The sequence below is a fragment of the Podarcis vaucheri genome (genome assembly GCF_965113315.1).
Source record: "Podarcis vaucheri genome assembly, chromosome: 7".
NCBI classification, from domain to species: Eukaryota; Metazoa; Chordata; class Lepidosauria; order Squamata; family Lacertidae; genus Podarcis; species Podarcis vaucheri.
Genome location: NC_138765.1, coordinates 8,076,135 through 8,103,136, shown reverse-complemented (window position 1 = coordinate 8,103,136; position 27,002 = coordinate 8,076,135). Strand labels below are relative to the sequence as shown.

At 48.1% G+C, this 27,002-nt stretch overlaps 1 protein-coding gene across 1 annotated transcript; it reads left to right on the top strand.

The window, feature by feature from the left end:
- Positions 1-659: 659 nt before the first annotated feature.
- Positions 660-21,049, top strand: ECH1 (enoyl-CoA hydratase 1). Its single transcript, XM_082231302.1, has 10 exons — positions 660-817; positions 2,727-2,907; positions 4,419-4,507; positions 6,896-7,020; positions 7,105-7,153; positions 10,095-10,159; positions 12,139-12,209; positions 12,912-12,983; positions 15,018-15,168; positions 18,773-21,049. Exons 1-10 carry the CDS (start codon positions 772-774, stop codon positions 18,875-18,877), a joined length of 954 nt encoding a protein of 317 aa, XP_082087428.1. The 5' UTR covers positions 660-771; the 3' UTR covers positions 18,878-21,049.
- The last annotated feature ends 5,953 nt before the right edge of the window (positions 21,050-27,002 follow it).

Sequence of the window (27,002 nt, the reverse complement as noted above, 5' to 3'; positions counted from 1 at the left end):
GGGTGCAAAGTTGTTGAGCTTTGGGGAAAGCTGGTGATCTACTAGACGTCCAATGACAGGTCAAACTTGGCGCTCCAGATGTTTTTGGGACTACAACTCCCATCTCAGACCACTGGTTTTGGTTAGCTAGGCATGATGGGAGTTGTAGTCCCAAAACAACTGGAGAGCCGAGTTTCCCTATGCCTGATCTACCTGTTGGACATGCCTGGACTAGACGATCTCCGGAGATCAACTGCTGAACTCCCTTTTCTCTGTTGAATTGAATATTGAATTTTACCATTTCGGTCACAGACCAGTTCCAGCCCACATACAATATCAAGGAAGTAATAAAACAGGATAGGGATACGTTTTAATTTGCAATTAGGTATAACAGGGACAATACAGATATAGCAACAGTTTAAAAATATATAAATTAAAACTTAGTTTTTCTGTGCTACTTGACTCCCAAGATGGGCCCTCGATTCTATGGCAAGGCAAACTTCACGCAGCGCTGCCAGTTTGCCCTTTCCCACGTGCTCCTTCCGGCGCAGCAAGAAGGTGGGAAAAGGGGTGGGGGCGACGAACCGATTGGATCATGCGCGAATAGGCCCCGCCCCTTCCGCTTGCAATATTCTTTGCGGAGCAGAGGGAAGAAGAAGTGGGAGAGGCGACGACGACGATTGGCTGGCTGGAGCGGAGGAGGAGCTAGATGAGGGGACCTTCTAGCCTTCCGACTCTGTGGTGCGGCCTCCAGCCTCCCCGCCCACCTTCGCCCGTCAGTCGGAGGAAGACATGGCGGTGTCTGCGGGAGCCGTTCTGAGGGGTCTCCTGCCCAGGCGTGAGTGGGGGGGCTCCCCACTTCCTTGGAGGGCGGGGGTTTCCTTCTCACCTGCCTTATTTCTCTCCTCTTTTTGCTCTCCTTGTGGAGGGAAGGCGTGTCTTTTCCCTATTATTTATATTTATATTTATATTATATTTTATATTTTATTTTATACTATTTTTATATCATTTCTATTTTATTTTTATTTTTTATTTTATTTTATTGCAGGGGCTCAAGGCAGCGAGCCTGCAGGTTAAAAACAAGAACCGCCTTAAAACAGGGGGGGTTTGGTGTGTGCGTGTGTATGTTCGGAAAACAATATTTTTTGGGGGGGTTTAAGCACTAATAGGATTCAAAAACTACCTTTAGGGGAGCTTTTAATGTTTAACAGACCACTGTATTTTAATACTTTATTGGAAGCCACCCAAGGTGGCTGGGAAGACCCAGCCAGGTGGGCGGGGTATAAATAATAAATTATTATTTTTATTTTATTACCTGCATATATATAATCTGTTCAAGAATATAAGGATATATACCAATAAGAAATGACCGCTGCTTCCTTGGATTTAGACGGAAAAGAGAAATGGAGCGGATGGTGTCGTTGGCACAACGGGTGGCACTGAACCCCAAAACTCTGTTGTTGTTTTTCTTTATTTATTCATTTGTTTATTTACTTACTTATCATCCACCACCTTTCCCCCCCTGTCAGAGACTCTCTTGCCTTTCCTGTCGCCCTTCCCCTCTCCGAAGTAGGGCAAAGGTGACTCGACAGTAAATAAGGTCTCCGGTTTTTAAATGGCTTCCTGAACCCAGGAAGGATTGTGAGGCAACTTTGCTAGGGGGTTTCTCTCGTTTTTGGGTGGGTGCATTGCGGGCTTAAAAAAAAGAAAGAAAAATGAGTGTTATTTGAGTCACTCCTTTCCAGGCACTTTGAACCCTAAGCTGCATTATCGCATTGTATTTCTATCCAGCCTTTTCCTTCAAATAGCTCAAGGTGGCGCCTACATTGTTTTCTCTCTCCTTCTTGCTCAATCCCCTTCATTTTATTTGACCCCCTACCGAGTCCGCAGAGGGGTTTCCCCATTTGTTGTTGTTGTTGTTAGTTGTTTAGTCGTGTCCGACTCATCGTGACCCCCTGGACCAGAGCACGCCAGGCACTCCTCTCTTCCACTGCCTCCTGCAGTTTGGTCAGACTCATGTTTGTAGCTTCGAGAACACTGTCCAACCATCTCGTCCTCTGTCGTCCCCTTCTCCTTGTGCCCTCCATCTTTCCCAACATCAGGGTCTTTTCCAGGGAGTCTTCTCTTCTCATGAGGTGGCCAAAGACTTGGAGCCTCAGCTTCACGATCTGTCCTTCCCGTGAGCACTCAGGGCTGATTTCCTTCAGAATGGAGAGGTCTGATCTTCTTGCAGTCCATGGGACTCTCAAGAGTCTCCTCCAGCACCAGAATTCAAAAGCATCAATTCTTCGGCGCTTAGAACTTCTTTATTGTCCAGCTCTCACTTCCATACATCACTACTGGGAAAACCATAGCTTTTACTATACGGACCTTTGTTGGCAAGGTGATGTCTCTGCTTTTTAAGACGCTGTCTAGGTTTGTCATTGCTTTTCTCCCAAGAAGCAGGCATCTTTTAATTTTGTGGCTGCTATCACCATCTGCAGTGATCGTGGAGCCCAAGAAAGTAAAATCTCTCACTGCCTCCATTTCTTCCCCTACTATTTGCCAGGAGGTGATGGGACCAGTGGCCATGCTCTTCCTTTTTTTGATGTTGAGCTTCAGACCATATTTTGCGCTCACCTCTTTCACCCTCATTAAAAGGTTCTTTAATTCCTCCTCACTTTCTGCCATCAAGGTTGTGTCATCTGCATATCTGAGGTTGTTGATATTTCTTGGTTTCCCCATTAACAATGTGTTTTTGCCCCCAGACCTGCTGACCCGTCCTGCTCCCTGCCTCAGTTTAAGGACGATGTCGTCACAACCGTCGGAGAAGCCCAAAGCCTTGGACACCTATGAAACCCTGAAGCTAGAGCGGGTGAAAGACAAAGTTTTGCACGTGGAGCTCAACCGGCCAGAGAAAAGGAACGCCATGAATGCTGCTTTCTGGAGGTAACAGGGAGCTAATGGAAAAGATCGCAGGAGGGGGCATCTGTTTTCAGTAGGCAACAATCTGAGCGTTTTGAAGATGGTAGATAAGACGCCAGCTACCTGCTTTTTAAGAGGCTTGGTAGGGGCAGAAGACCCAGCACCATTGCAACTTCTCATTGTCCCAGTACATGCAGCCTAACACAGCAAGGCGCATTCATTCAGCCATTATATAAGAAACTAAGGCATGTGACCTTGGATCATTTTCATCAGCAAGTGTTTTGTTTTGTTTGCTTGTTTGTCCCCCCCCCCCATCCCCAACCCCAACACAGCTTTAGAGCAATCTAAGCAATCTAAGAGGGACGCGGGTGGTGCTGTGGGTTAAACCACAGAGCCTAGAGCTTGCTGATCAGAAGGTCGGCGGTTCGAATCCCGAGCTCCCGTTGCTTGGTTCCTGCTCCTGCCAACCTAGCAGTTCGAAAGCACGTCAAAGTACAAGTAGATGAATAGGAACCACTCCAGCGGGAAGGTAAACGGCCTTTCTGTGCGCTGCTCTGGTTCGCCAGAAGCAGCTGAGTCATGCTGGCCACATGACCCGGAAGCTGTACGCTGGCTCCTTCGGCCAATAAAGCGAGATGAGCGCCGCAACCCCAGAGTCGGCCACGACTGGACCTCATGGTCAGGGGTCCCTTTACCTTTAAGCAACGAGAACTTGCATTTGTCAGCAGCAAAAATCTTTGCAGTTTTACAACCGGGCTGAATCTGTGCCAGTTTTTGAAGACTGGGTGTGTAGGCTTGGGAGCACAGAAACAAATTGTCTGGGCAGTGGGGGCTGGTGGGGAGGGGCTCAGAATTTCTTTTATGAATAAGATGAAATGTCGCACCTCCTCAGCTCTCTTGTCTCCAGGAAAGGAAGTGCCTAGGTGATAGGTATTCTGAAAATTTTAATTTTTATTGGAAATTTTATTTACAACATAACATAAACCCCCAGACCCAGCCCAAGTACAGAAATACAATAAACATAACATACAACAATACAAACAACCAAATAAAAGACTTCCTTTATCCTGTATCTGGCCTCCTTATTTTCTTAGTGTAAGAAAAATATTAATAATTATTCATAAAGGAAACAGTGATAGGTATTCTGTTGATGACCCCCCCCCCGAAAGCTGGTCCTTTGCACAACATCAGAAGATACACTGGAGATTGCAGAGGAGGAAAAAGCCACAGAATAAACTCAGTGAGTGGCGTTGCTGATGGCTGCTTATTCTGCCCCAGCGTAGGGCTAGCAGAAAATGAATCTGCCGTTGTACTCCCTTCTCTAAAGTCAAAGCCCTGCGCACATTCGTATGCGCTGTCGCCTCCATGAGGCCCCACATGAGATGGTTTAGAAGACTTGCTAGGCAAGTCGTGCGTCAACCTGTTTCAGTCAAGTGGCTTCCGCCCACTGCTAGCAGGTGTTCTCCAGGGGGCAGGAGGTGTTCCCAAACTCACCCTCTTTTTTCTCTGTCTCTCACCCTCCCCTCTTGTCCTAGGGAGATGGTGGAGTGCTTCAACAAGATTGCTCAGGACTCCGAATGCCATGTGGTGGTGGTATCTGGCGCCGGGAAAATGTTCACCTCAGGTAGGTGAGGAGAGATGCTGAGGACTAGAAAGATGTTTCTTCTGCTTTTAAGGTAGAAAGTTCCTGGACTGCTGTAGAGGCTGGCTCCTGGGGGAAAAAATAACTCTCCTTAAAGTGGGGCACCCCTGGCCACTGGTCCCATCACTTCCTGGCAAATAGAAGGGGAAGAAATGGAGGCAGTGAGAGGTTTTACTTTCTTGGGCTCCATGATCACTGCAGATGGTGATAGCAGCCACGAAATAAAGACGCCTGCTTCTTGGGACAAAAGCAATGACAAACCTAGACAGCATCTTAAAAAGCAGAGATATCACCTTACCAACAAAGGCCCATATAGTTAAAGCTATGGTTTTCCCAGTAGTGATGTATGGAAGTGAGAGCTGGATCATAAAGAAGGCTGATCACCAAAGAATGGATGCTTTTGAATTCTGGTGCTGGAGGAGACTCTTGAGAGTCCCATGGACTGCAAGAAGATCAAACCTGTCCATTCTGAAGGAAATCAGCCCTGAGTGCTCACTGGAAGGACAGATCCTGAAGCTGAGGCTCCAGTACGTTGGCCACCTCATGAGAAGAGAAGACTCCCTGGAAAAGACCCTGATGTTGGGAAAGATGGAGGGCACAAGGAGAAGGGGACGACAGAGGACAAGATGGTTGGACAGTGTTCTCGAAGCTACCAGCATGAGTTTGACCAAACTGCGGGAGGCAGTGGAAGACAGAAGTGCCTGGCGTGCTCTGGTCCATGGGGTCACGAAGAGTCGGACACGACTAAACAACAACAAAGTGGGGCAGGGAACCTTTTCTCTCCGGAGGGCCTCATTCCCTTCCAGGTAACATTCTCAGGGCCACATGTCAGTGGTCGGTGGAGGCAGAGGGGAAAATGGGCTGGAGGGCAATTGCTGCAAACACTCACACTCCCCTTTCCATCCTGGCCCACAAAAAGCATTGTCGGAGTGCAAGGATCTGTTCTAGTCTGGCAAAATCCCTTGAGCTGTAAAGTGTGTTCTTTCGTTTGTGCAGACTCTGTTGCGTCTCATGTATGTGAAAGAGGCTTTAAAAAAATACGAAAAGTTTTTCTGGCTGATATGGGGAGCATTAAAACTGCACATGCACGAGTGTCTGTTGTGCAACCGTTTTGCACAATGCAGAACATGGAGGTCTTTGGAACAAAACATTGGGTTGCATACAGACTGCCTCAATTTTAGGAGTTCAAGCGTATACTGTAACTTTAGCGTTGTGAATTTAAAGGAGTCCATCACCCTAGCACAACAAATCCACTTTTAAAAAAGAAGGCTTTTTGCCGTTTGGAAAGTGGCCAGGAAATGCGTTGAAAAGTATGGGACATGCTTTCAAAGTGTTGGTGCTGACCTTTAAAGCCCTAAACGGCCTTGGTCCTGTATACCTGAAGGAGCGTCTCCACCCCTATTATCCAGCCTGGACACAGATCCAGCGCTGAGGGCCTTCTGGCGGTTCCCTCATTGCGAGAAGTGAGGTTACAGGGAACCAGGCAGGGCCTTCTCGGTAGTGGCTCCTGCCCTTTGGAACGCCCTCCCTTCAGATGTGAAGGAAATAAGCAGCTATCTTATCTTTAAAAGACATCTGAAGGCAGCCCTGTTTAGGGAAGTTTTTAATATTTAATGCTGTACTGTTTTTAACATTTGATAGGGAGCCGCCCAGAGTGGCTGGGGAAACTCAGCCAGATGGGCGGGGTATAAATAATACATTATTATTATTATTAATATTATTATTATTATTACAAAAAACTGATTAATGGGTAAACATTAATGTGGCGCTGTGGGTAAAACCTCAGCGCCTAGGACTTGCCAATCGTATGGTCGGCGGTTCGAATCCCCGCAACACGGTGAGCTCCCATTGCTCGGTCCCAGCTCCTGTCCACCTAGCAGTTCGAAAGCACATTTAAGTGCAAGTAGATAAATAGGTAACGCTTTATAGCGGGAAGGTAAACGGCGTTTCCGTGTGCTGCGCTGGTGCTGGCTCGCCAGCTGCAGCTTCATCACGCTGGCCACGTGACCCGGAAGTGTCTTCGGACGGCGCCGGCTCACGGCCTCTAGAGCGAGATGAGCACGCAACCCTAGAGTTGGACACGACTGGCCCGTACGGGCAGGGGTACCTGTACCTTTACCATGTAAGCAAGCGAGGATGGGTGCTTATTGTCTCATAAGCTGTCCCATATACAAAAGGATGCTCAGTAAAGCTTGGGCAGCCTAACCACTGCGTGAACTTTGTGCAATCAAATCAGGATAAACAAACAGGTTTTCTGAAGAAGCTGGGAAGTGTCTTTTGAGCAAAGCAGCGGCACAGAATTGAGACGGGGTGTCGCTTATTTGGGAGTAACGTGAGCCGTCCTGGTTCTCCCATGCTCTCGCCCGGCAGGTATTGACTTGATGGAGATGGGCAGCACATTCCTGATGATACCAGGAGATGACACAGCCCGGAAGGCTTGGAACATCCGCCAGAAGATCCGGGAGTATCAAGAAACCTTCACGGTCTTGGAGAAAGTGAGTGGGCTGATCCTGCAATTGGCCCCACCCTTGGATGAGAAACCATCTCCATCCACGGCTAACTGTTCCTTTGTCTTTTAGTGCCCTAAGCCCGTAATTGTTGCCGTCCACGGGGGCTGCATTGGTGGAGGTGAGTCTGCAACGCTTGCGTCATAAATAACCTGAAACAACCCCCCCTCTTCCCCGCTTCCACCATTCCCCCTCACAACTGCAGTAGTTTTGTGGATGTTGCAAGTTGCAACAGGTAACCGTGGGCCAAATCTAGCATTTTGAGCAGCGGCTTTTATTTCTTTTTTTTATTATGTATTTTGAACTTGGTTTTTTTTTCATTAGTTTTTATTAAATACAGTGGTACCTCGGGTTACATACGCTTCAGGTTACAGACTCTGCTAACCCAGAAATCGTGCTTCAGGTTAAGAACTTTGCTTCAGGATGAGAACAGAAATCGTGCTCTGGCGGCGCTGCAGCAGCAGGAAGCACCATTAGTTAAAGTGGTGCTTCAGTTTAAGAACAGTTTAAGGTTAAGAACGGACCTCCGCAATGAATTAAGTACTTAACTGAGGTACCACTATATTACAAGAAAAGAAAAAGAAAAAAGAAATAGAAACAAAAACCAATGCATAACACTGTACACAATATGACAATTCAGATTTGAATACCTATGACTACACCTTTTTAACAATGTTTTCCCACCTCTCTCTCCTCCCCCTACTTCCCACCACTATCCGTCTTATCGCTTAAATATTCATTCCAGATCTCTTCATATTCATCCATTCTTCTTTTGCTTCAACATGCAATTCGTTCGTATGTAGCTAATCTGTCCATATTATCAATCCGTGTGCTCAGTGGAATCTTTTTGCATCTCTTCCAATTCATCAAGACAAGTTTTTTCGCTTCTAATATGTGTCTTTTAAACTCCCTCAGCTTTCCCAACTGCAGGGGGCAGTGTTGCAACGTTTATTATTTTTAAATATATATATTTTTAAAAACCATTCTGAAAAGCATTTGATCCACACTTCAGCCACATAATCAACTTTCCTTTCTCTTAAATGGGTGTAATCTGAAGACACCCGAGGATGTCACACAGCTGAAGCGAATCAGGTCTTGTACCTGGTTGCAGGTTCCCAGACATATTAAATATATAACGTTTAAGACATATAATGGAGGCTTTCCTGGACTCTTAGCCCTATTTTTTAAATTTCTTTTGGTGCATGTGTTCCTTGCTCAGTTTTCACATAAATAGTTTTCCTCGGTTTTTACGAAGTTCTGCTGAGTATTATTGCAGCACACTTATATACTGGTATTTAACGAAACATGTATACCGCTTGACTGTAATTTAAAAAAACCCACACCAAGTGGTTTGCATAGTGTATCACGTTATCAGTACGTTGCTGACTTTTTCTAATACAGTGGTACCTCGGGTTACATACGTTTCAGGTTACAGACGCTTCAGGTTACAGACTTCACTAACCCAGAAACAGTACCTCGGGTTAAGAACTTTGCTTCAGGGTGAGAACAGAAATCATGCTCCGGCGGCAGCAGGAGGCCCCATTAGCTAAAGTGGTGCTTCAGGTTAAGAACAGACCTCCGAAACGAATTAAGTTTTTAACCCGAGGTACCACTGTACTTTAACTATTTATTTGTGCTTTTATCTACTGCTTTTATCTTGTGAGATCTTTGGATGAAGGGCAGTAAATAAATCTAATAAAAATTAAAATAAAATTTTGGTTTTTTGCATTCAGCATGCTTTATGTGAACCATTTAGATTCACCGCCGTATTAATCAGCATGTAAATTATACAGTGGTACCTCTGGACGCAAATGGGATCCGTTCCAGAGCCCTGTTCGCATCCTGAAGCGAACGTAAGATGCGACTGCGAGCTTGCATTTCGCTGCTTCCGCGCATGTGCGTGACATCATTTTGAGCGCATGTGTGAGCGGCGAAACCTGGAAGTAATGAGCTCCGTTACTTCCGGGTCACCACAGAGCGCAACCCGAAAATGCTTATCTTGATGCATATTCATCTTCTGGCCCTAGATCTGGAAACGTGCTGAATGTTCAGCTGCTGAGCATCCTTCTGTTGGGACGTAGAATAGAATCATAGAATCATAGAGTTGGAAGAGACCACAAGGGCCATTGAGTCCAACCCCCTGCCAAGCAGGAAACACTATCACAGCACTCCTGACATATGGATGTCAAGCCTCTGCTTAAAGACCTCCAAAGTAGGAGACTCCACCACACTCCTTGGCAGCAAATTCCACTGTCAAACAGCTCTTACTGTCAGGAAGTTCTTCCTAATGTTTAGGTGGAATCTTCTTTCTTGTAGTTTGGATCCATTGCTCCGTGTCCGCTTCTCTGGAGCAGCAGAAAACAACCTTTCTCCCTCCTCTATGTGACATCCTTTTATATATTTGAACATGGCTATCATATCACCCCTTAACCTCCTCTTCTCCAGGCTAAACATGCCCAGCTCCCTTAGCCGTTCCTCATAAGGCATCGTTTCCAGGCCTTTGACCATTTTGGTTGCCCTCCTCTGGACACGTTCCAGTTTGTCAGTGTCCTTCTTGAACTGTGGTGCCCAGAACTGGACACAGTACTCCAGGTGAGGTCTGACCAGAGCAGAATACAGTGGCACTATTACTTCCCTTGATCTAGATGCTATACTCCTTTTGATGCAGCCCAGAATTGCATTGGCTTTTTTAGCTGCCGCATCACACTGTTGGCTCATGTCAAGTTTGTGGTCAACCAAGACTCCTAGATCCTTTTCACATGTACTGTTCTCAAGCCGGGTGTCACCTATCTTGTATTTGTGCCTCTCATTTGTTTTGCCCAAGTGCAATACTTTACATTTCTCCCTGTTAAAATTCATCTTGTTTGTTTTTGCCCAGTTCTCTAATCTGTCAAGGTCATTTTGAAGTGTGATCCTGTCCTCTGGGGTGTTAGCCACCCCTCCCAGTTTGGTGTCATCTGCAAATTTGATCAGGATGCCCTTGAGTCCATCATCCAAGTCGTTGATAAAGATGTTTCTCTTAAATGAACAGCATTGTTTATCTGTTCTTGTTCCCTCTGCAGGTATGAATCTCATCTCCGCCTGCGATATCCGCTACTGTACTCAAGATGCCTGGTTCCAGGTTAAGGTGTGTTGTGAGAGCTCCTATCACCTTTCTTCCCTAGGAAACCTACCTGGCCTAGTAGTCTTGCTCCAAGCCCCTTAGGGGCTTTCACCAAGTATTAACTTTCACCAAGTATTAACTACAGTGACTGGCAGTGGCAGAAGCTCTCCAGGATTCCAGACAAGGGACATTCAGGAAAATTCAGGAGAAACATAAGAAAATGGTTGAGCTTATAGTTACATACCCTCCAACATTTATCCAATGAAAAGAGGGACATCCTATTCCATAACAACAACAGTAATACTAATTTTATTATTTATACCCCATCCCCCTGACATGGTTGCCCCAGCCACTCTGGCTGGCTTCCAACATATCTAGAAGCCTAATAAAAACATTTAAAAACCTGAACAAGGGCTGCATTTTGATGGGTCAAGGATCATATAACTCCATGCCCTCCAACATTTCTCCAATGAAAATAGGGATGTCCTCCAGAAAAGTGGGACACTTTGGGATCAAATCAGAAACCAGGACGGCTTCTGTAAATCCAGGACTGTCCCTGGAAAATAGGGGAACTTGGAGGGTCTGAACGGTTGCCTTCAGTTGTCTTCTGAAGGTTTGCATAGTTACTTGTCTTGGGGGGGGGTCACATAACTCCAGATCCTTTGCAACATTTCTCCAATAAAACCAGGGACATCTTGCCATACCCTCCCAACATTTCTTGGGTGAAAATAGGGACGTCTTAAGGAAAAGCAGGGGACGCGGGTGGCGCTGTGGGTTAAACCACAGAGCCTAGGACTTGCCGATAAGAAGGTCGGCGGTTCGAATCCCTGTAACGGGGTGAGCTCCTGTTGCTCAGTCCCTGCTCCTTCCAACCTAGCAGTTCAAAAGCACGTCAAAGTGCAAGTAGATAAATAGGTACCACTCCGGCGGGAAGGTAAACGGCGTTTTCGTGCGCTGCTCTGGTTCGCCAGAAGCAGCTTAGTCATGCTGACCACATGACCCAGAAGCTGTACGCCAGCTCCCTTGGCCAGTAAAGCGAGATGAGCGCCACAACCCCAGAGTCGGTCACGACTGGGCCTAATGGTCAGGGGTCCCTTTACCTTTTTTAAAGGAAAAGCAGGACATCCAGGAGCAAATCAGAAACTGGGATGGCTTTTGTAAATTCAGGACTGTCTTCGGAATGCAAGAACACTTGGAGAGTATGTAGGTTTTTTGTTTTGTTTTTTGCAACTTAAATATATGTTTATTAAATATTTCTTAGTGTACAGTTGTAGAGTCTGTAATTAAACTATGGAACTCGCTCCTGCAGAAAGCAATTATGGCTGCCGTATTGGATGAATACCAGTTGCTGGAAACCGCAGGCGGAGAGAGGTCTCCGCTGCTTGTGTCCTGCTTGCAGGTTACATAGTAATAATAATAATAATAATAATAATAATAATAATAATAATATACTATTTATACACCGCCCATCTGACTGGGTCTCCCCAGCCACTCTGGGCGGCTTCCAACCAAATATCAAAAACAATACAGTGTCAGACACTAAAAACTTCCCTAAACAGGTGTCTTTTAAAAGTAAAATAGTTGTTTATTGCCTTGACATCACCTGGGACAGTGTTCCACAGGGCAGGCGCCACCACCGAGAAGGCCCTCTGCCTGGTTCCCTGTAACCTCACTTCTCGCAAGAAGGGAACCGCCAGAAGGCCCTCGGTGCTGGATCTCAGCGTCTGGGCTGAACGATGGGGATGGAGACGCTCCTTCAGGTATACAGGACATATGATTGGCCACTGTGAGAAGGGGATGCTGGTTCCATGGGCCAATGGCCTGATCATTTTACGTTCTTAATATGCCCTGCCAGGAAGGTGTCAAAAGATGGAGCCTTCTTCAGATGCTTTACCCCCCCTCCCCCCGAGCTACAGCCCTTCCCTTTATCTCAGTCCAAAGAGCTTTGACCTTTTCCTTCTGTGTCACGGGATGCCTGAACCCATCTCTCCTCCTTCCTCCAGGAAGTGGACGTCGGTTTGGCAGCCGACGTCGGCGTTCTGCAACGGCTACCTCATATCGTCGGAAATCGGAGGTCAGTGTTCCTTTCTCTTTCAACTTCCCTTCCTTCCCTCCCTCCCTCTTGTGGCTTGTAAGGGACGTATTAGCATTGGTGACGTTGGTTTGGGGCACAGCGAGCCCTTTATATTGGTGTTAGAGAGATTAATGAATAAAATTAGAAAAGATGAGACTATAAAAGGGATTGTGATGGGGGGGGGAGTATAAAGTAAGAGCCTTCGCAGACGATTTGATCATCGCTAAAGAAAATCCATTAGAATGTATCCCAAGAGCAATAGCATGTATAAATGAATTTGGACACCTAGCTGGCTTTAAGATAAAGTATTTAAAAATGAATCTATTAGTTAAAAATATGGGGAACCAAGAAAAAAGTGAGCTACAAAGAATCTCAGGGTTGGAGATAAAAAAAAAAGATGAAATATCTCGGCATATGGATGACAACAAAAAATATAGACCTATTCTGTCCCTTCTCCCGCTTTGCTGTGAAGCCAGCAGAGCAACTGGACTAAACTGTAAATTACCTTTACTATACCACCCTACAACAGAAAGACAAAATGGGAATGCAAAATACATAATAAAACCCTTGGTGTCCCATCCAACCGGAGAACGGGTAGTTCAGCCGACAGTTTGGCTTTGCCCTGCAGGGAGAAATGCCCCACTTCCTTCTCCATGAAGGAGAAATTTTCCTGACCTGCTGATTCTTTCCTCCTGCTCCCAGCCTGGTCAACGAGTTGGCTTTCACTGCCAGGAAGATGATGGCGCCTGAAGCCGAGAGCAGCGGCTTGGTCAGGTATGTAGCACATCCCCCCCAGATAGTCCGCCTATTCATAATTGTGTAGGGCTGATAACAGCACTTCCTCCTCGGCCCACAACCTGCTTTTGACGGAGGCAGGTTCCCCTTTTCGTTTTGTGGCCTCTGCTCAGCAAAGTCACGAGTCTGGAAATTATTAGGGGAAGGGTTTGGGGGTGGGGATGTAAATGTGAGTGGCTAATGGCCCTAACGCCATGCAAAATCTCCTGCCCACATCTCAAAAAAGGAAAAAGATACTTACAGAGCCAGGAAAGATCCGGTAAAAGAACAACTTGAGCGGGGTGAAACAGGAGGAAAAACTGAAGCGGGGTGGGTTGTTGTTGTTTAGTCGTGTCCGACTCTTCATGACCCCCTGGACCAGAGCACGCCAGGCACTCCTGTCTTCCACTGCCTCCCGCAGTTTGGTCAGACTCATGTTTGTAGCTTCGAGAACACTGTCCCACCATCTCCTCCTCTGTCGTCCCCTTCTCCTTGTGCCCTCCATCTTTCCCAACATCAGGATCTTTTCCAGGGAGTCTTCTCTTCTCATGAGGTGGCCAAAGTATTGGAGCCTCAGCTTCAGGATCTGTCCTTCCAGTGAGCACTCAGGGCTGATTTCCTTCAGAATGGATGTGTTTGATCTTCCTGCAGTCCATGGGACTCTCCAGAGTCTCCTCCAGCACCAGAATTCAAAAGCATCCATTCTTCGGCGATCAGCCTTCTTTATGGTCCAGCTCTCACTTCCATACATCACTACTGGGAAAACAATGGCTTTAACTATATGGAATTTGGTGGCCAGGTGATGGGTTGGCAAGTGGAGTGGGTAGGGACCGTGTTTTCTTGTAGGCCGTTTTCTGCATGTCTGGGGCAACGGCTGCGACTCTCGCCCCTCCAGGTAAGCAGGAGCTCTGGCCACAGTTGAAGATCACATTTATTATGACGTTTATATTCCACCTTTTCCTCCAAGGTGGCACGATTGGTTCTCCTTCCCCCTCATTTAATCTTCACCATATCCTTGCGAGGTAAGGTTTGGCTGGGAGGCAGCTACTGGCTCCACCGTCACCCAGTGTGAGCTTCATGAGCTGAGGATTTATCCAGGTGGGGCGCTGAGGGGTTTGCCCTGGGGAGAAGAAGTGTGCTTGGGGGTTTGTTAACTTCAGGCGGCTAAGCAGGAGCGCAGCAGAGAGATGCAGGGCGACAAATCAAGAGCGTTAATTGCTTTATCCCGCTGTGATTTACACGGCTGCTCTCTTACGTGATTTTAGGGACGGCTCAGGCAAATTCACAGGAGACCCTTTTCAGTAACTGTTATGCCTAAAAGCAGCCTTTCTCCGACTGTTGGTCCCCAGATGTTGTTGAACTACAACTCCCATCACCCCTAGCTAGCAAGGCCAGAGCTCAGGGATGGTGGGAGTTGTAGTCCAACAACATCTGGGGACACACAGGTTGAGAACCGCTGCCTGAAAGGAACCTCAGAGGTTACTGACTACAAATACTTTCCGAGTGTGTTGAATATGTCTTATAAATAACCCCCCCCTCGCCGAAAATAGGTGTCTGTGAATTTCCCCTTTTAGAAGGACAACTTCATGTGCGTGTGTTTTCTGCTAACTCCCCCACCTTCGGCATGGAGAACTAAGTGAGATGATGCCCTCCTCCATCATTGCCCTGGGTTGGACTAGATGATCCCCTGGATCCCGTCCAATTAGTCTAATGTCAGGAACCCCCCCCCCCTTGGCTTAATCACACCATCCTGTTCCCAGGATGAGCCAGTGTGGTGTAGTGGTTAAGAGCGGTGGACTCGTAATCTGGGGAACCGGGTTTGCGTCTCCGCTCCTCCACATGCAGCTGCTGGGTGACCTTGGGCCAGTCACACTTCTCTGAAGTCTCTCAGCCCCACTCACCTCACAGAGTGTTTGTTGTGGGGGAGGAAGGGAAAGGAGAATGTTAGCCGCTTTGAGACTCCTTAAAGGGAGTGATAAAGCGGGATATCAAATCCAAACTCTTCTTCTCCTTCTTCTTCCCTCCCCTGCTCAGCCGTGTCTTCCAAGACAAGGAGACCATGATGCAGAGCGCTTTCGACTTGGCCAGTGAGATTGCCAGCAAGAGTCCGGTTGCTGTGCAGGGAACCAAAGTCAACCTGGTCTACTCCAGGGACCACCCTGTGTCTGAAGGCCTGAAGTATATGGTGAGTGGGGGGTCTCGGGTTGGCCGCCCGGACCCTCCAAGAAACACAGCAGAGATTTCAAAGGCCTTTGGCTGCAGCCACTGCCAAGCCAGAGGCTAAGAGTGGCCCTCCAGTCCTTCTTAACTGGCCCTCAGGACTCTTCCCCAGGCTGCACCCCTCACCAGCCTTTCTTCACACCTCCCTTGCCTGTTTTTGCCTGGCTGGAATATGTCCTCCAAGTCTGACAGCACCGTATTTTCCGCTCCATAAGACGCACCTTTTCCCTCCTAAAAAGTAAGGGGAAATGTGTGTGCGTCTTATGGAGTGAATGCAGGGGGGAGGCAGGCAGGAAAAGCCCCCAAGAGCCGCACACAAGCTCCGCGCGGCTCTTGCGGGCATTTCTACGAGGAGGGAGAAGGGACTGATGCGGCCAGTCAGTCCCTTCTCCCTCCTCGTAGAAATGCCTGCAGGAACCACACGCTCCTTAAAGGGTGCGCGGCTCCTGTGGGCTTTTGCAGGAGGTGGGGGAATTGCCATAGCCGCACGCAGCCTCTCTAGCTGGGAGAGGCTGTGCAAGGCTAAAGAGGAAGCCAAGGCAGTGAGCGGGATGGATCACGCTCCCTGCCTTGGCTTCTTTGGCCACGCTTCTTTAGCCATGCTGGAGAGGTTTAGCTCCCGGCTGGAGAGGTTTCGCAGCTATGGCAGAAGCCAAGACAGCCAGTGGGATGGATCCCGCTCACTGTCTTGGCTTCTTTGCTCTTTGGGGCTGGGGGGGGGGGATATTTTTTTTCTTGATTTCCCCCTCTTAAAACAAGGTGCACCTTATGGTCCAGTGCGCCTTATGGAGCGAAAAATACGGTACCTCTTCGGTGGATGAAGCCTGGCTGGAGGACCGAGAGGGTTGTGCGCAGAAACTAGCCGACTATTAACAAAGCAAAATTTGCATGGGTTGCTCCTCCCACTTCTGCCTCTGGCCCCGCCCACCACCAGCACGCAGCCCCCAGAAGGTAATGCAGCCCACAGGTTTAAATACATTCCCCATCCCTGAGATAGACAGCACTTTGCAGGAAGGCCTAAACTGGCTCCGTGCAACTCATAAGTGCATTTTGCCCTTTGTTCCCGTTTTGCAACAGGAACAAGGTGCAGCCGCCCTTGGTCTCTAGGACTTGGCACCAGCAGAAGCAAGCGTAGTGCAATAAAGCAATAAAACGATTTGCACAACATGGTTGCCGGGCGGCAGAAAACCAGGCTCTGGCTTTTGGACTCAGACAGCTGTTCCTGCTGTGCCACGGAAAACCCCAAGGTGCAACCGACTTTCAGAGATGTGTCCAGCCAAGTTCTGCTCAGATCAAGCCCAGCGAGCGAAGTGAATGGGCTTGAGTTAATCTTGAATGCCAAAGGGGGGTTGCTCTGAGCCACACCAACTTTTCTCGTTAAAAGGTTTTCGGCAGGGACTGGGAAAAGTGAAGGCCCCTGCGTGGGGTGAGCAGGCAGGGAGTCCCCCAAGTGCTGCCCCACTGAAAAACAGATTTCCGACAAATGTGGAACAAGGGTTATGTGTCACCTGTAACAGTTCTTGAGCAGAATCCATATACAGTGGTACCTCGGGCTAAGTACTTAATTCGTTCCGGAGGTCCGTACTTAACCTGAAACTGTTCTTAACCTGAAGCACCACTTTAGCTAATGGGGCCTCCTGCTGCTGCCGCGCCGCCAGAGCACAATTTCTGTTCTCATCCTGAAGCAAAGTTCTTAACCCGAGGTAATATTTCTGGGTTAGCGGAATCTGTAATCTGAAGCGTATGTAACCTGAGGTACCACTGTACAGTCAAATCTCTGCTCCCAAATGCCTCCGTTTTGGAACGTTTCGGCTCCACTGAAAACCCAGAGGTAAATGCTCCAGTTTTCGAATGTTTTTCAGAAGCCAAATGTCCAACGCGACTTCTGCTTGAGTGCAGGAAGCTCCTGCAACCAATCAGAAGCCGTGCCTCGGTTGCCAAATAGGCTTCTGGAACGGATTACGTTTGGCAACCGAGGTTTGACTGTAGCGTATGAATCTGAGATGTTTAGGTCTGAAGGAGGGGCAAGTATCACTTAGCAGAAGGTAGAGTAGCTGGATGTTAAAAAGGTAAAGGGACCCCTGACCATTAGGTCCAGTCGTGGCCGACTCTGGGGTTGCGGCGCTCATCTCGCTTTATTGGCCAAGGGAGCCGGTGTACAGCTTCCGGGTCAAGTGGCCAGCATGACTAAGCCGCTTCTGGCGAACCAGAGCAGCACACAGAAATGCCGTTTACCTTCCCGCCGGAGTGGTACCTATTTATCTACTTGCACTTTGACGTGCTTTCGAACTGCTAGGTGGGCAAGAGCAGGGACTGAGCAACAGGAGCTCACCCCGTCGCGGGGATTCGAACCGCTGACCTTTTGATCGACAAGCCCTAGGCTCTGTGGTTTAACCCACAGCACCACCTGCGTCCCATAGCTGGATGTTAGCCGAGAGAAAATATTTCGAATATTTTTTTGTATATAACTGAAAAATGAAAATCAGAAGTCCCTTTGATCTCTCTCTCTCTCTCTCTCTCTCCTTCCTTCCTTCCTTCCTTCCTTCCTTCCTTCCTTCCTTCCTTCCTTCCCTTCCTCCTTCCTCCCTTCCTTCCTTCCTTGATCTCTCTCTCTCTCTTTTCTTTTCCTCTCTTCCATTTTTCTTCCTTTTTCTTCCCCCACCCCTTTCTTGGTGTCCTCGGCTCTGGGTTTTCATTGGAACTGTACACACCTGAAGGTGACAGGTGGCTGGCAAAGGGCCTTGGGTGAGAGGCTGGGAGGAGAATGGGAAGCTGCCAACTAAGAGCTGGGAGGGTCCACACCTTTCTGCGTGACATAAGGGTTAAGGTCTACCTTCAAAAGAGGACTCTGCCTTTTTCTTTCTTCCTCTGTTTTTATTTAGATTTACCGTAATTTTCGCTCCATAAGATGCACCTGACCATTAGACTCACCTAGTTTTTAGAAGGGGAATGCAAGGGAAAAAATATTTTTAAAGGGAGCGCGGAAGAGAGCCTGTCTGCATCCCAGGCTCTGCTCAGCGCTCCCTTTCACGAGCCGCGTGGAGCATGTGTGCGGCGCTTGCAGGCTTCTCCCTCCTGGGGAGAAAAGCTCCCAAGAACTGCACACACGCTCCACACGGCTAGTGAAAGGGAGTGCTGCTCTTGGGGGCTTTTCCGGGATGTGGGGGAAGGGCCTGAGGGGCTGCCCTCTGTCCCTTCCCCCACCTCCCACAAAAGCACGCAAGAGCTGCGCGCTCTTTAAAGGATGCGCGGCTCCTGTGGGCCTTTCTACGAGGAGGGAGAAGGGACTGACACGGCCAGTCAGGCCCTTCTCCCTCCTGGGGAAAAGCCCGCAAGAGCCGCGCGGAGCGTGTGTGTGGCACTTGGGGGCTTTTCCTGTCTGCCTCCCCCCTGCATTCGCTCCATAAGACGCACACACATTTCCCCTTACTTTTTAGGAGGGAAAACGTGCGTCTTATGGAGTGAAAAATACGGTAGTTTATCTTAAGAGGTGCTCTCATGCATAAAGAACAAACAGCCAAGGCTGTTGCTCAGGCCTCTTCTGAGCCCGGTTTGTTTCTGCCCTGCAGGCTACCTGGAACATGAGTATGCTTCAGACAGAGGACATCTTGAAGTCCGCCCAAGGCATCATGGAGAAGAAGACAACCAGGCAGATAACCTACTCCAAGCTGTAGCTGCTCTGCGCTTGCAGCAGAAGGCAGCAAGCCCCCAAGAAGAGCAGTATGGGTGGTGGGCTGCCGCTTTGGCCGTGGGCGAGACTGGACTCCAGGACCCCCTGCGAGAGGAAGGGGGGCAGCAAGTGCCTTCAGATACCGGCTCAGCCATGCAGCTTTCAGGCTGTGGCACGTAACGCCTTAGGAGGGGTAGAGGCCTTCTGAAAATTGGTGCTTTCCCCACCCAAAGGAAGGTTAGTGGTAGAACCGGAAATAAACATTTAAAACGCAATCAGCGCTCTGGGAGAAGAGAAGATTATTTCAGCGGAGAAGAAACCCTGCTTCAGTTAACGCCGCAGCGAGGATGTTGGTTCTCGGCTCAGTTTGTTTGCTTATATTGGTGTACCCCTTTAATTCTGTTTGCAAATAAAAAGGTAAAAAAAAAAATCGGTAAACAAATAAGCTGCAAATATATTCATAAAAGTGTATGACAAAGTGAAGGTTGCCCTTCTCTTCCCGAGTAAGTAAGCTGAGAGTCAGGCTGACCTCTTCCTTTCCCTGAGATCCCACCGGTCTGTCATCAGAGTCAGGCTGAAACTTGAACGTGGACTAATAATATACATCAAAATTCGGCTGCGCTGTCTCTGGTGGTTTGAAACGCAGTTTGAGCATGCAGGTATTTATTTTGCAACCTCTCAACCTAATCCCGTTTTTGCATCCATGAGAACTAGACGTTCGGCGGCATGCTCAGTCAGACGCTGAGTCGTGCACACCCTGTGCCAAATTTTGCACACCTATAGCCCTCGTGTACAGTTCCCCTGTGGGAATGCAGCCCTTGACAGAACACATAGCATTCCCCAGACTGCCTTACCCGGGTCCAGAATCAAAGAAGGCACCCAAACCTGTCCCAAAGTCTTCCCTGCCCTCTTTGTTAGCTGTGAACGGGGAAGATGGAATTCTGAGAGAACGGGAAGCAGCGTTGCATGCTGGTCTTCAGGAAGCAGTTGTTGTTGTTGTTTAGTCATTTAGTTGTGTCCGACTCTTCGTGACCCCCTGGACCAGAGCACGCCAGGCACTCCTGTCTTCCATGGCCTCCCGCAGTTTGGCCAAAATCATGCTGGTAGCTTCGAGAACACGGTCCCACCGTCTCGTCCTCTGTCGTCCCCTTCTCCTTGTGCCCTCCATCTTTCCCAGCATCAGGGTCTTTTCCAGGGAGTCTTCTCTTCTCATGAGGTGGCCAAAGTCTTGGAGCCTCAGCTTCAGGATCTGTCCTTCCAGTGAGCACTCAGGGCTGATTTCCTTCAGAATGGATACGTTTGATCTTCTTGCAGTCCATGGGACTCTCAATTCATTTCAAATTCGGGATTTGGGACCTTTTGCGTGCCAGAGAAATTCAGCAACTGGCAAGGAACCTTTGACTCTCCCAACTGTTGCTGGATGCAATCTCCCATCACCTTTGGCTATTGGGGGCTGGGGTTGAAGGGAATTGGAGTCCAATAATACCCAGAGAGACACTGGCTCTCTTCCCCTCACTCCTTAATCAATTGGTTCTCAAAGGGTGTGAGAGGCAGGAACATTCAAGGACAATCAAAGAAACATTTAAACATTTCAGGGTAGTATACAGCAACCCCCGATTTGCGTGCGATGCCCCCTTTTCCGGCCACTTCTGGGTCGTGCGCCAACTGGACGTGTGTAAATGGGTTGTTGCCCGTGGGATCAGAATTAATTTTTCTGTTTGTGGAATGTGGATCGGTATCTTCAAAATGAGAACAAGAGCTATTCTCCACGACATACTGCTGTGAACAAGAATTTTCAACTGACAAATATGGAAGTTGGTTTTCAACTGACAAAATGTGGAATATCAGAAAAAGAGATAGGCTTATTTGGGCCAATAAGGAGATGGGAGTTTGCTTGTCTCAAATTAGACCTAATATAGATGAGATTACACAGCAGAAAGCAAGCCCACGCCTCTCACTGAGTTTGTATGCATACTAGGTACATAGCTAAGAGGCTCGCTTATCATTATATTTTGGGAATGATTCCTGTTCTTATGTAGCTGCGTTATTTTATACTTTCTGGGTGTCCCGTGATCATATTATAAAGCAGTTGTGTTCTGTGTTACAAATCAAGCACGGCAAGGAGCTGTTTCTTGTTTTCCAATGTATTTCTTGCCAATAAAAAAATCCACTGTGGTGCGAGCCAATTTTTATTCTGAAAGTATGGCCCAGAAAGAAAAGTCTTGCAAGCCACTGCCTTAACCAACAAGAACCCTTGCTGGTTCTTGTACAAGGTTCAGCCATGGGAATTTCGAACTTGAAGGCTGGATCTCAAAGCATCTGTAACCTTGAAAAGCTAATGCTGTTCAGAGTGGACTATAGTGGGCTAGGCCAATCACATGGCCTGAATCTACAGCAGCTTCATGGCATTTTCGGGGTTCTGAACCAACTCTCCAGGAAACGGGTCTTTGAATAGAACCGAGACCTGAAATAATAGAGAGGGCCATCTCAAAATTCATTGTTCGTCGGCCAGTCCTGCTCCCAGAACCGGGGCGGTTGGTACAGCAAACTAAATATGACATAATAGGCATCACTGAAACCTGGTGGGATAAGTCCCACGATTGGAATGTAATAATAGAGGGATACAATCTATTTCAGAGAAACAGACCAGACAAGAAAGGAGGAGGAGAGGCGTTATATGTCAGGGATGTGTATACCTGTGAAGAGATCCAAGATTTAGAACCTCAAAGCCAAAGTGAGAGCATTTGGGTCAAAATTAAGGGAGAGAAGAATAACAGAGACCTCATTGTGGGAGTTTACTATAGATCCCCAAGCCAAACAGAGGACATAGATGATGCCTTCCTGGAACAGATGGCCAAGCATGCAAAAGGAAGGGAGATAGTAGTAATGGGGGACTTCAATTACCCGGATATTTGTTAGATGTCAAACTCAGCCAAGAGCATAAGGTCAAACAGATTCCTCACTGGCCTTGCAGACAACTTCATTGTCCAGAAAGTGGGAGAAGCAACAAGAGGAACAGCCATTTTAGATCTGGTCCTAACCAATGTTGATGACCTGGTTAGTGGGGTAGAAGTGGAAGGATCATTAGGCGCGCGTGATCATGCTCTTCTGAAGTTTACTATACAGCGGAAAGGAGCAGCCAAGCATACTAGGACTCAATTTCTTGACTTTAAGAAAGCCGACTTCATAAAACTTAGGGAAGTGCTGGGTGAGATCCCATGGACAGTAATACTAAAAGGAAAGGGAGTTCATGATGGCTGGGAGTTTGTTAAGAGGGAGATAGTAAAAGCATAACTTCAGGCAATACCGATGAGACGGAAACATGGAAGGTGCCTAAAGAAGCCAGGGTGGCTATCTAAAGAACTTTTAACTGAGTTAAGATTAAAAAAGGATGTGTACAAAAAATGGAAAAGGGGGGAAACCACCAAAGAGGAATTCAAACAAATAGCCAGCACATGTAGACACAAAGTCAGAAAAGCTAGAGCACAGAATGAACTCAGGCTTGCTAGAGAGGTTAAAAGCAACAAAAAAGGCTTTTATGGGTATGTTCGTAGCAAAAGGAAGAACAAAGAAACAGGGGGGTCACTCAGAGGAGAAGATGGTGAAATGCAAACAGGGGACACAGAAAGGGTTGAACTCCTCAATGCCTTCTTTGCCTCAGTCTTCTCCGATAAAGAAAACAATGCCCGACCTGAAGAATTTGGAGCAAATGATTCAGCAGAGGAAACACAGCCCAGAATAACTAAGGAGATAGTACAAGAACACTTGGCTAATTTAGATGTATTCAAGTCTCCAGGGCCAGATGAACTGCATCCAAGAGTATTAAAAGAACTGGCAGATGTGATCTCAGAACCACTGGCAGTCATCTTTGAGAATTCCTGGAGAACAGGCGAAGTCCCGGCAGACTGGAGGAGGGCAAATGTTGTCCCTATTTTCAAAAAGGGGAAAAGAGAGGACCCAAATAATTATCGCCCAGTCAGTCTGACATCAATACGAGGGAAGATTCTGGAGCAGATCATTAAGCAAACAGTCTGTGAGCACCTAGAAAGGAATGCTGTGATCACCAATAGTCAGCATGGATTTCTGAAAAATAAGTCATGTCAGACTAACCTGATATCGTTTTTTGACAGAATTACAAGCCTGGTAGATGAAGGTAACGCAGTGGATGTAGCCTACCTTGATTTCAGCAAGGCATTTGACAAGGTGCCCCATGATATTCTTGTAAAGAAGCTGGTAAAATGCGGTCTTGGCTATGCTACCACTCAGTGGATTTGTAACTGGCTGACTGACCGAACCCAAAGGGTGCTCATCAATGGTTCCTCTTCATCCTGGAGAAGAGTGACTAGTGGGGTGCCACAGGGTTCTGTCTTGGGCCCGGTCTTATTCAACATCTTTATCAACGACTTGGATGATGGACTCAAGGGCATCCTGATCAAATTTGCAGATGACACCAAACTGGGAGGGGTGGCTAACACCCCAGAGGACAGGATCACACTTCAAAACGACCTTGACAGATTAGAGAACTGGGCCAAAACAAACAAGATGAACTTTAACAGGGAGAAATGTAAAGTATTTCACTTGGGCAAAAAAAATGAGAGGCACAAATACAAGATGGGTGACACCTGGCTTGAGAGCAGTACATGTGAAAAGGATCTAGGAGTCTTGGTTGACCACAAACTTGACATGAGCCAACAGTGTGACGCGGCAGCTAAAAAAGCCAATGCAATTCTGGGCTGCATCAATAGGAGTATAGCATCTAGATCAAGGGAAGTAATAGTGCCACTGTATTCTGCTCTGGTCAGACCACACCTGGAGTACTGTGTCCAGTTCTGGGCACCACAATTCAAGAAGGACACTGACAAACTGGAACGTGTCCAGAGGAGGGCAACCAAAATGGTCAAAGGCCTGGAAACGATGCCTTATGAGGAACGGCTAAGGGAGCTGGGCATGTTTAGCCTGGAGAAGAGGAGGTTAAGGGATGATATGATAGCCATGTTCAAATATATAAAAGGATGTCACATAGAGGAGGGAGAAAGGTTGTTTTCTGCTGCTCCAGAGAAGCGGACACGGAGCAATGGATCCAAACTACAAGAAAGAAGATTCCACCTAAACATTAGGAAGAACTTCCTGACAGTAAGAGCTGTTCAACAGTGGAATTTGCTGCCAAGGAGTGTGGTGGAGTCTCCTACTTTGGAGGTCTTTAAGCAGAGGCTTGACAACCATATGTCAGGAGTGCTCTGATGGTGTTTCCTGCTTGGCAGAGGGTTGGACTCGATGGCCCTTGTGGTCTCTTCCAACTCTAGGATTCTATGATCCCCACAATCTTGCAATCTCTGTACCCATCAGTGACAGGCTAGCGCCTGAACCTTCAAAAATAACCCTCGATCATGGATTTTAGAGGTTCTGTTCCGCTGGCGCCGCACCACTTGGCCTCTGGCAGATTGAAATCGGCGTTTGTGGGTGGCTGATAACTGAGGCTTAGCAAACAAGCAATAAAGGCTAAAGGTTAGTTCAAGGGGAAGGTCTATATAGCTCAACGGAAGAGCATATAGAATAGATCCCAAGTTCAGACCCTGGCTAAATATCTGGGCAAAAACTGGGGAAAAACCCCTGGAGAGTTGCAGCCAGTCAGTGTACGGAAAACACTGAAAATTTCTTTCTCCCTCTCATCAGCTTGTGGACATTGTCAATGGATATTAGAAGATTTGGGACAGATAAATAATGATAATATTTTATACGCGGGAAGGTAAACAGCGTTTCTGTGCGCTGCTCTGGTTCACCAGAGCAGGCCACATGACTCGGAAGCTGTATGCCGGCTCCCTCGGCCAATAAAGCGAGATGAGCACTGCAACCCCAGAGTCGTCCGCGACTGGACCTAATGGTCAGGGGTCCCTTCCCACTGGAGCGGTACCTATTTATCTACTTGCATTTTGACGTGCTTTCGAACTGCTAGGTTGGCAGGAGCAGGGACCGAGCAATGGGAGCTCACCCCATCACGGGGATTCCAACCCCCAAACTTCTGATTAGCAAGCCCTAGGCTCTGTGGTTTAACCCACAGCGCCACCCGCATCCCTGTTGCCATAGGAGTGCCATGCAAATGCCAACCCACTCAACGTCTGTATGAGGAAACCACCTCCCTGCCCTTTGCCTTGGGCGGCAAAAAGTCTTCGGTCGGCCTTGGCTTACCGTATTTTTCGCCCCATAGAACGCACTTTCCCCCCTCCCAAAATGTGTGCGTCCTATGGGGCGAATGCAGGCTTCAGGAAGCTATCTGCAAGCCTTGGGAGCCCGGCGCGACTTCCTGCCAGGCTTCTTAGGCTTGCGGATAGCAGCCTGTTCTGGGGGTTGGGGTCGGGGGAAGCTTAGGCTTCCCCCACCCCAGCCCCGCACCTGGGGGGGATTTTTTTTTCTTTATTCCCCCCCCAAAAAAAACCTAGGTGCGCCCTATGGGCCGGTGCGCCCTATAGGGCAAAAAAAACGGTACATCTGTTTGAGTGGGCTGGCAACCCGGGCACCGCCTCTTGGGTGCTCTGGCACCCATCCCGTTGTTCCGTCTTCCAGCTGGCTGCCACAGTTCAGAGTCCAACCGGTGGGGCGTTGCCTCCATTTATGAGGTTCATCTGTGCCCCCTTCCCCAGTCTCTGGACCCAGCCCATCCTTCGCCTCTCCCGGTTGGTTTCTGCCAAGACCTGCCACTTCACCCAGTCTCACCCACCCTCCCTTTCCACACGCAAGGCTCCGGGAATGTTTGCTGTCAATTCATTCTCACTGCCCAGCCCAGCCACAGCAAACAGCGCACCCACCGGTTAATGACCAATATTGGTTTCCCAGGAACAACAGTCTTGGGGGTTTATTGTAGCTGCTTCCTCCCAGGGTGTTCTTGCCAGCTCCCGACGCATCCCGCTCCGCAGGGAGGGCGTTTCAAAGATTTGCTAGCCAAGATAAAGAAGGGAGAGAGGGGCAGAGGTCTCGGGCGAGGAGAATGTCAACAGCTGGGCTTGAAGCCAGAGCCCGAGTCAGGAAGGTACGATGCCATCAAATTTCCTCAAAGCTCCCTGATGGCACCTTTGTGCCACTTTAAAGAGATGCAGCTCCACCCCCCAATACACCCACACACCCTGGGGGCTATAGTTTGATGATTGGTTAAGAGACTCCCCTCACAGAGCTACAATTCCCGGACTTCCCTGGAAAGAGGGATTGGCTGTTAAGTCACTCTGGGAATTGTAGTTGCGTGAGAGGAATAAGAAATCCCCTAACTACTCTCAGAACCCACAACAAACTACAGCTCCCAGGATTCTTTGGGGGGAAGCCATATTGGTTTGAAGTGGCACTGTAGAACTTTAAATGTTTTGAGTAACCCCAGCAAACAGGTTCACCGCCAGCACCCAGATGGCAAGCCCCCAAGCATTTTTTGGGGTGGGGTCTGGCCGCCCGTGGATCTGTTCCCCTGCCCACATGCGTTTGAAACTTTCCTTGCCAGGATGATCAGGTCTGACTCTTGCTTTGCATTTGTTTCATTCAACCTGCTTTCGAGGTATTACTCAGCGGCAAGAGGTGAACTCTGCACATGGACAGAACCCGACCTGCCAACATCTTTAGTCCCCAAACTGGGACGCACATCTTCCTGCCTGCGCTCCTACACAAGTCACAGAGACCTAAAGATGTGGTTTTTGGGCAGATGTGTTTGCACTGCCCCCCAAAATGCGTGTTTTAGGGCATTGCATGAGATCACGGCCCAGAAAATGCGCTTTTTTAAAAGGGTGAGATCTCAGCGTGGAATTGCACAAGATCTCCACACCCCCAAGTGACATGCAAGAAAACAGGGTGTCCCATATTTCCCTGGACGCTTGGGGAAAATGTAGGATGTGACGAGTTTGGGGGCTAAAATTACTGTATTTTTTTGCTCTATAAGACTCACTTTTTCCCTCCTAAAAAGTAAGGGGAAATGTGTGCGCGTCTTATGGAGCGAATGCAGGCTGCGCAGCTATCCCAGAAGCCAGAACAACAAGAGGGATCGCTGCTTTCGCTGCGCAGTGATCCCCTCTTGTTGTTCTGGCTTCTGAGATTCAGAATATTTTTTTCTTGTTTTCCTCCTCCAAAAACGAGGTGCATCTTATGGTCTGGTGCGT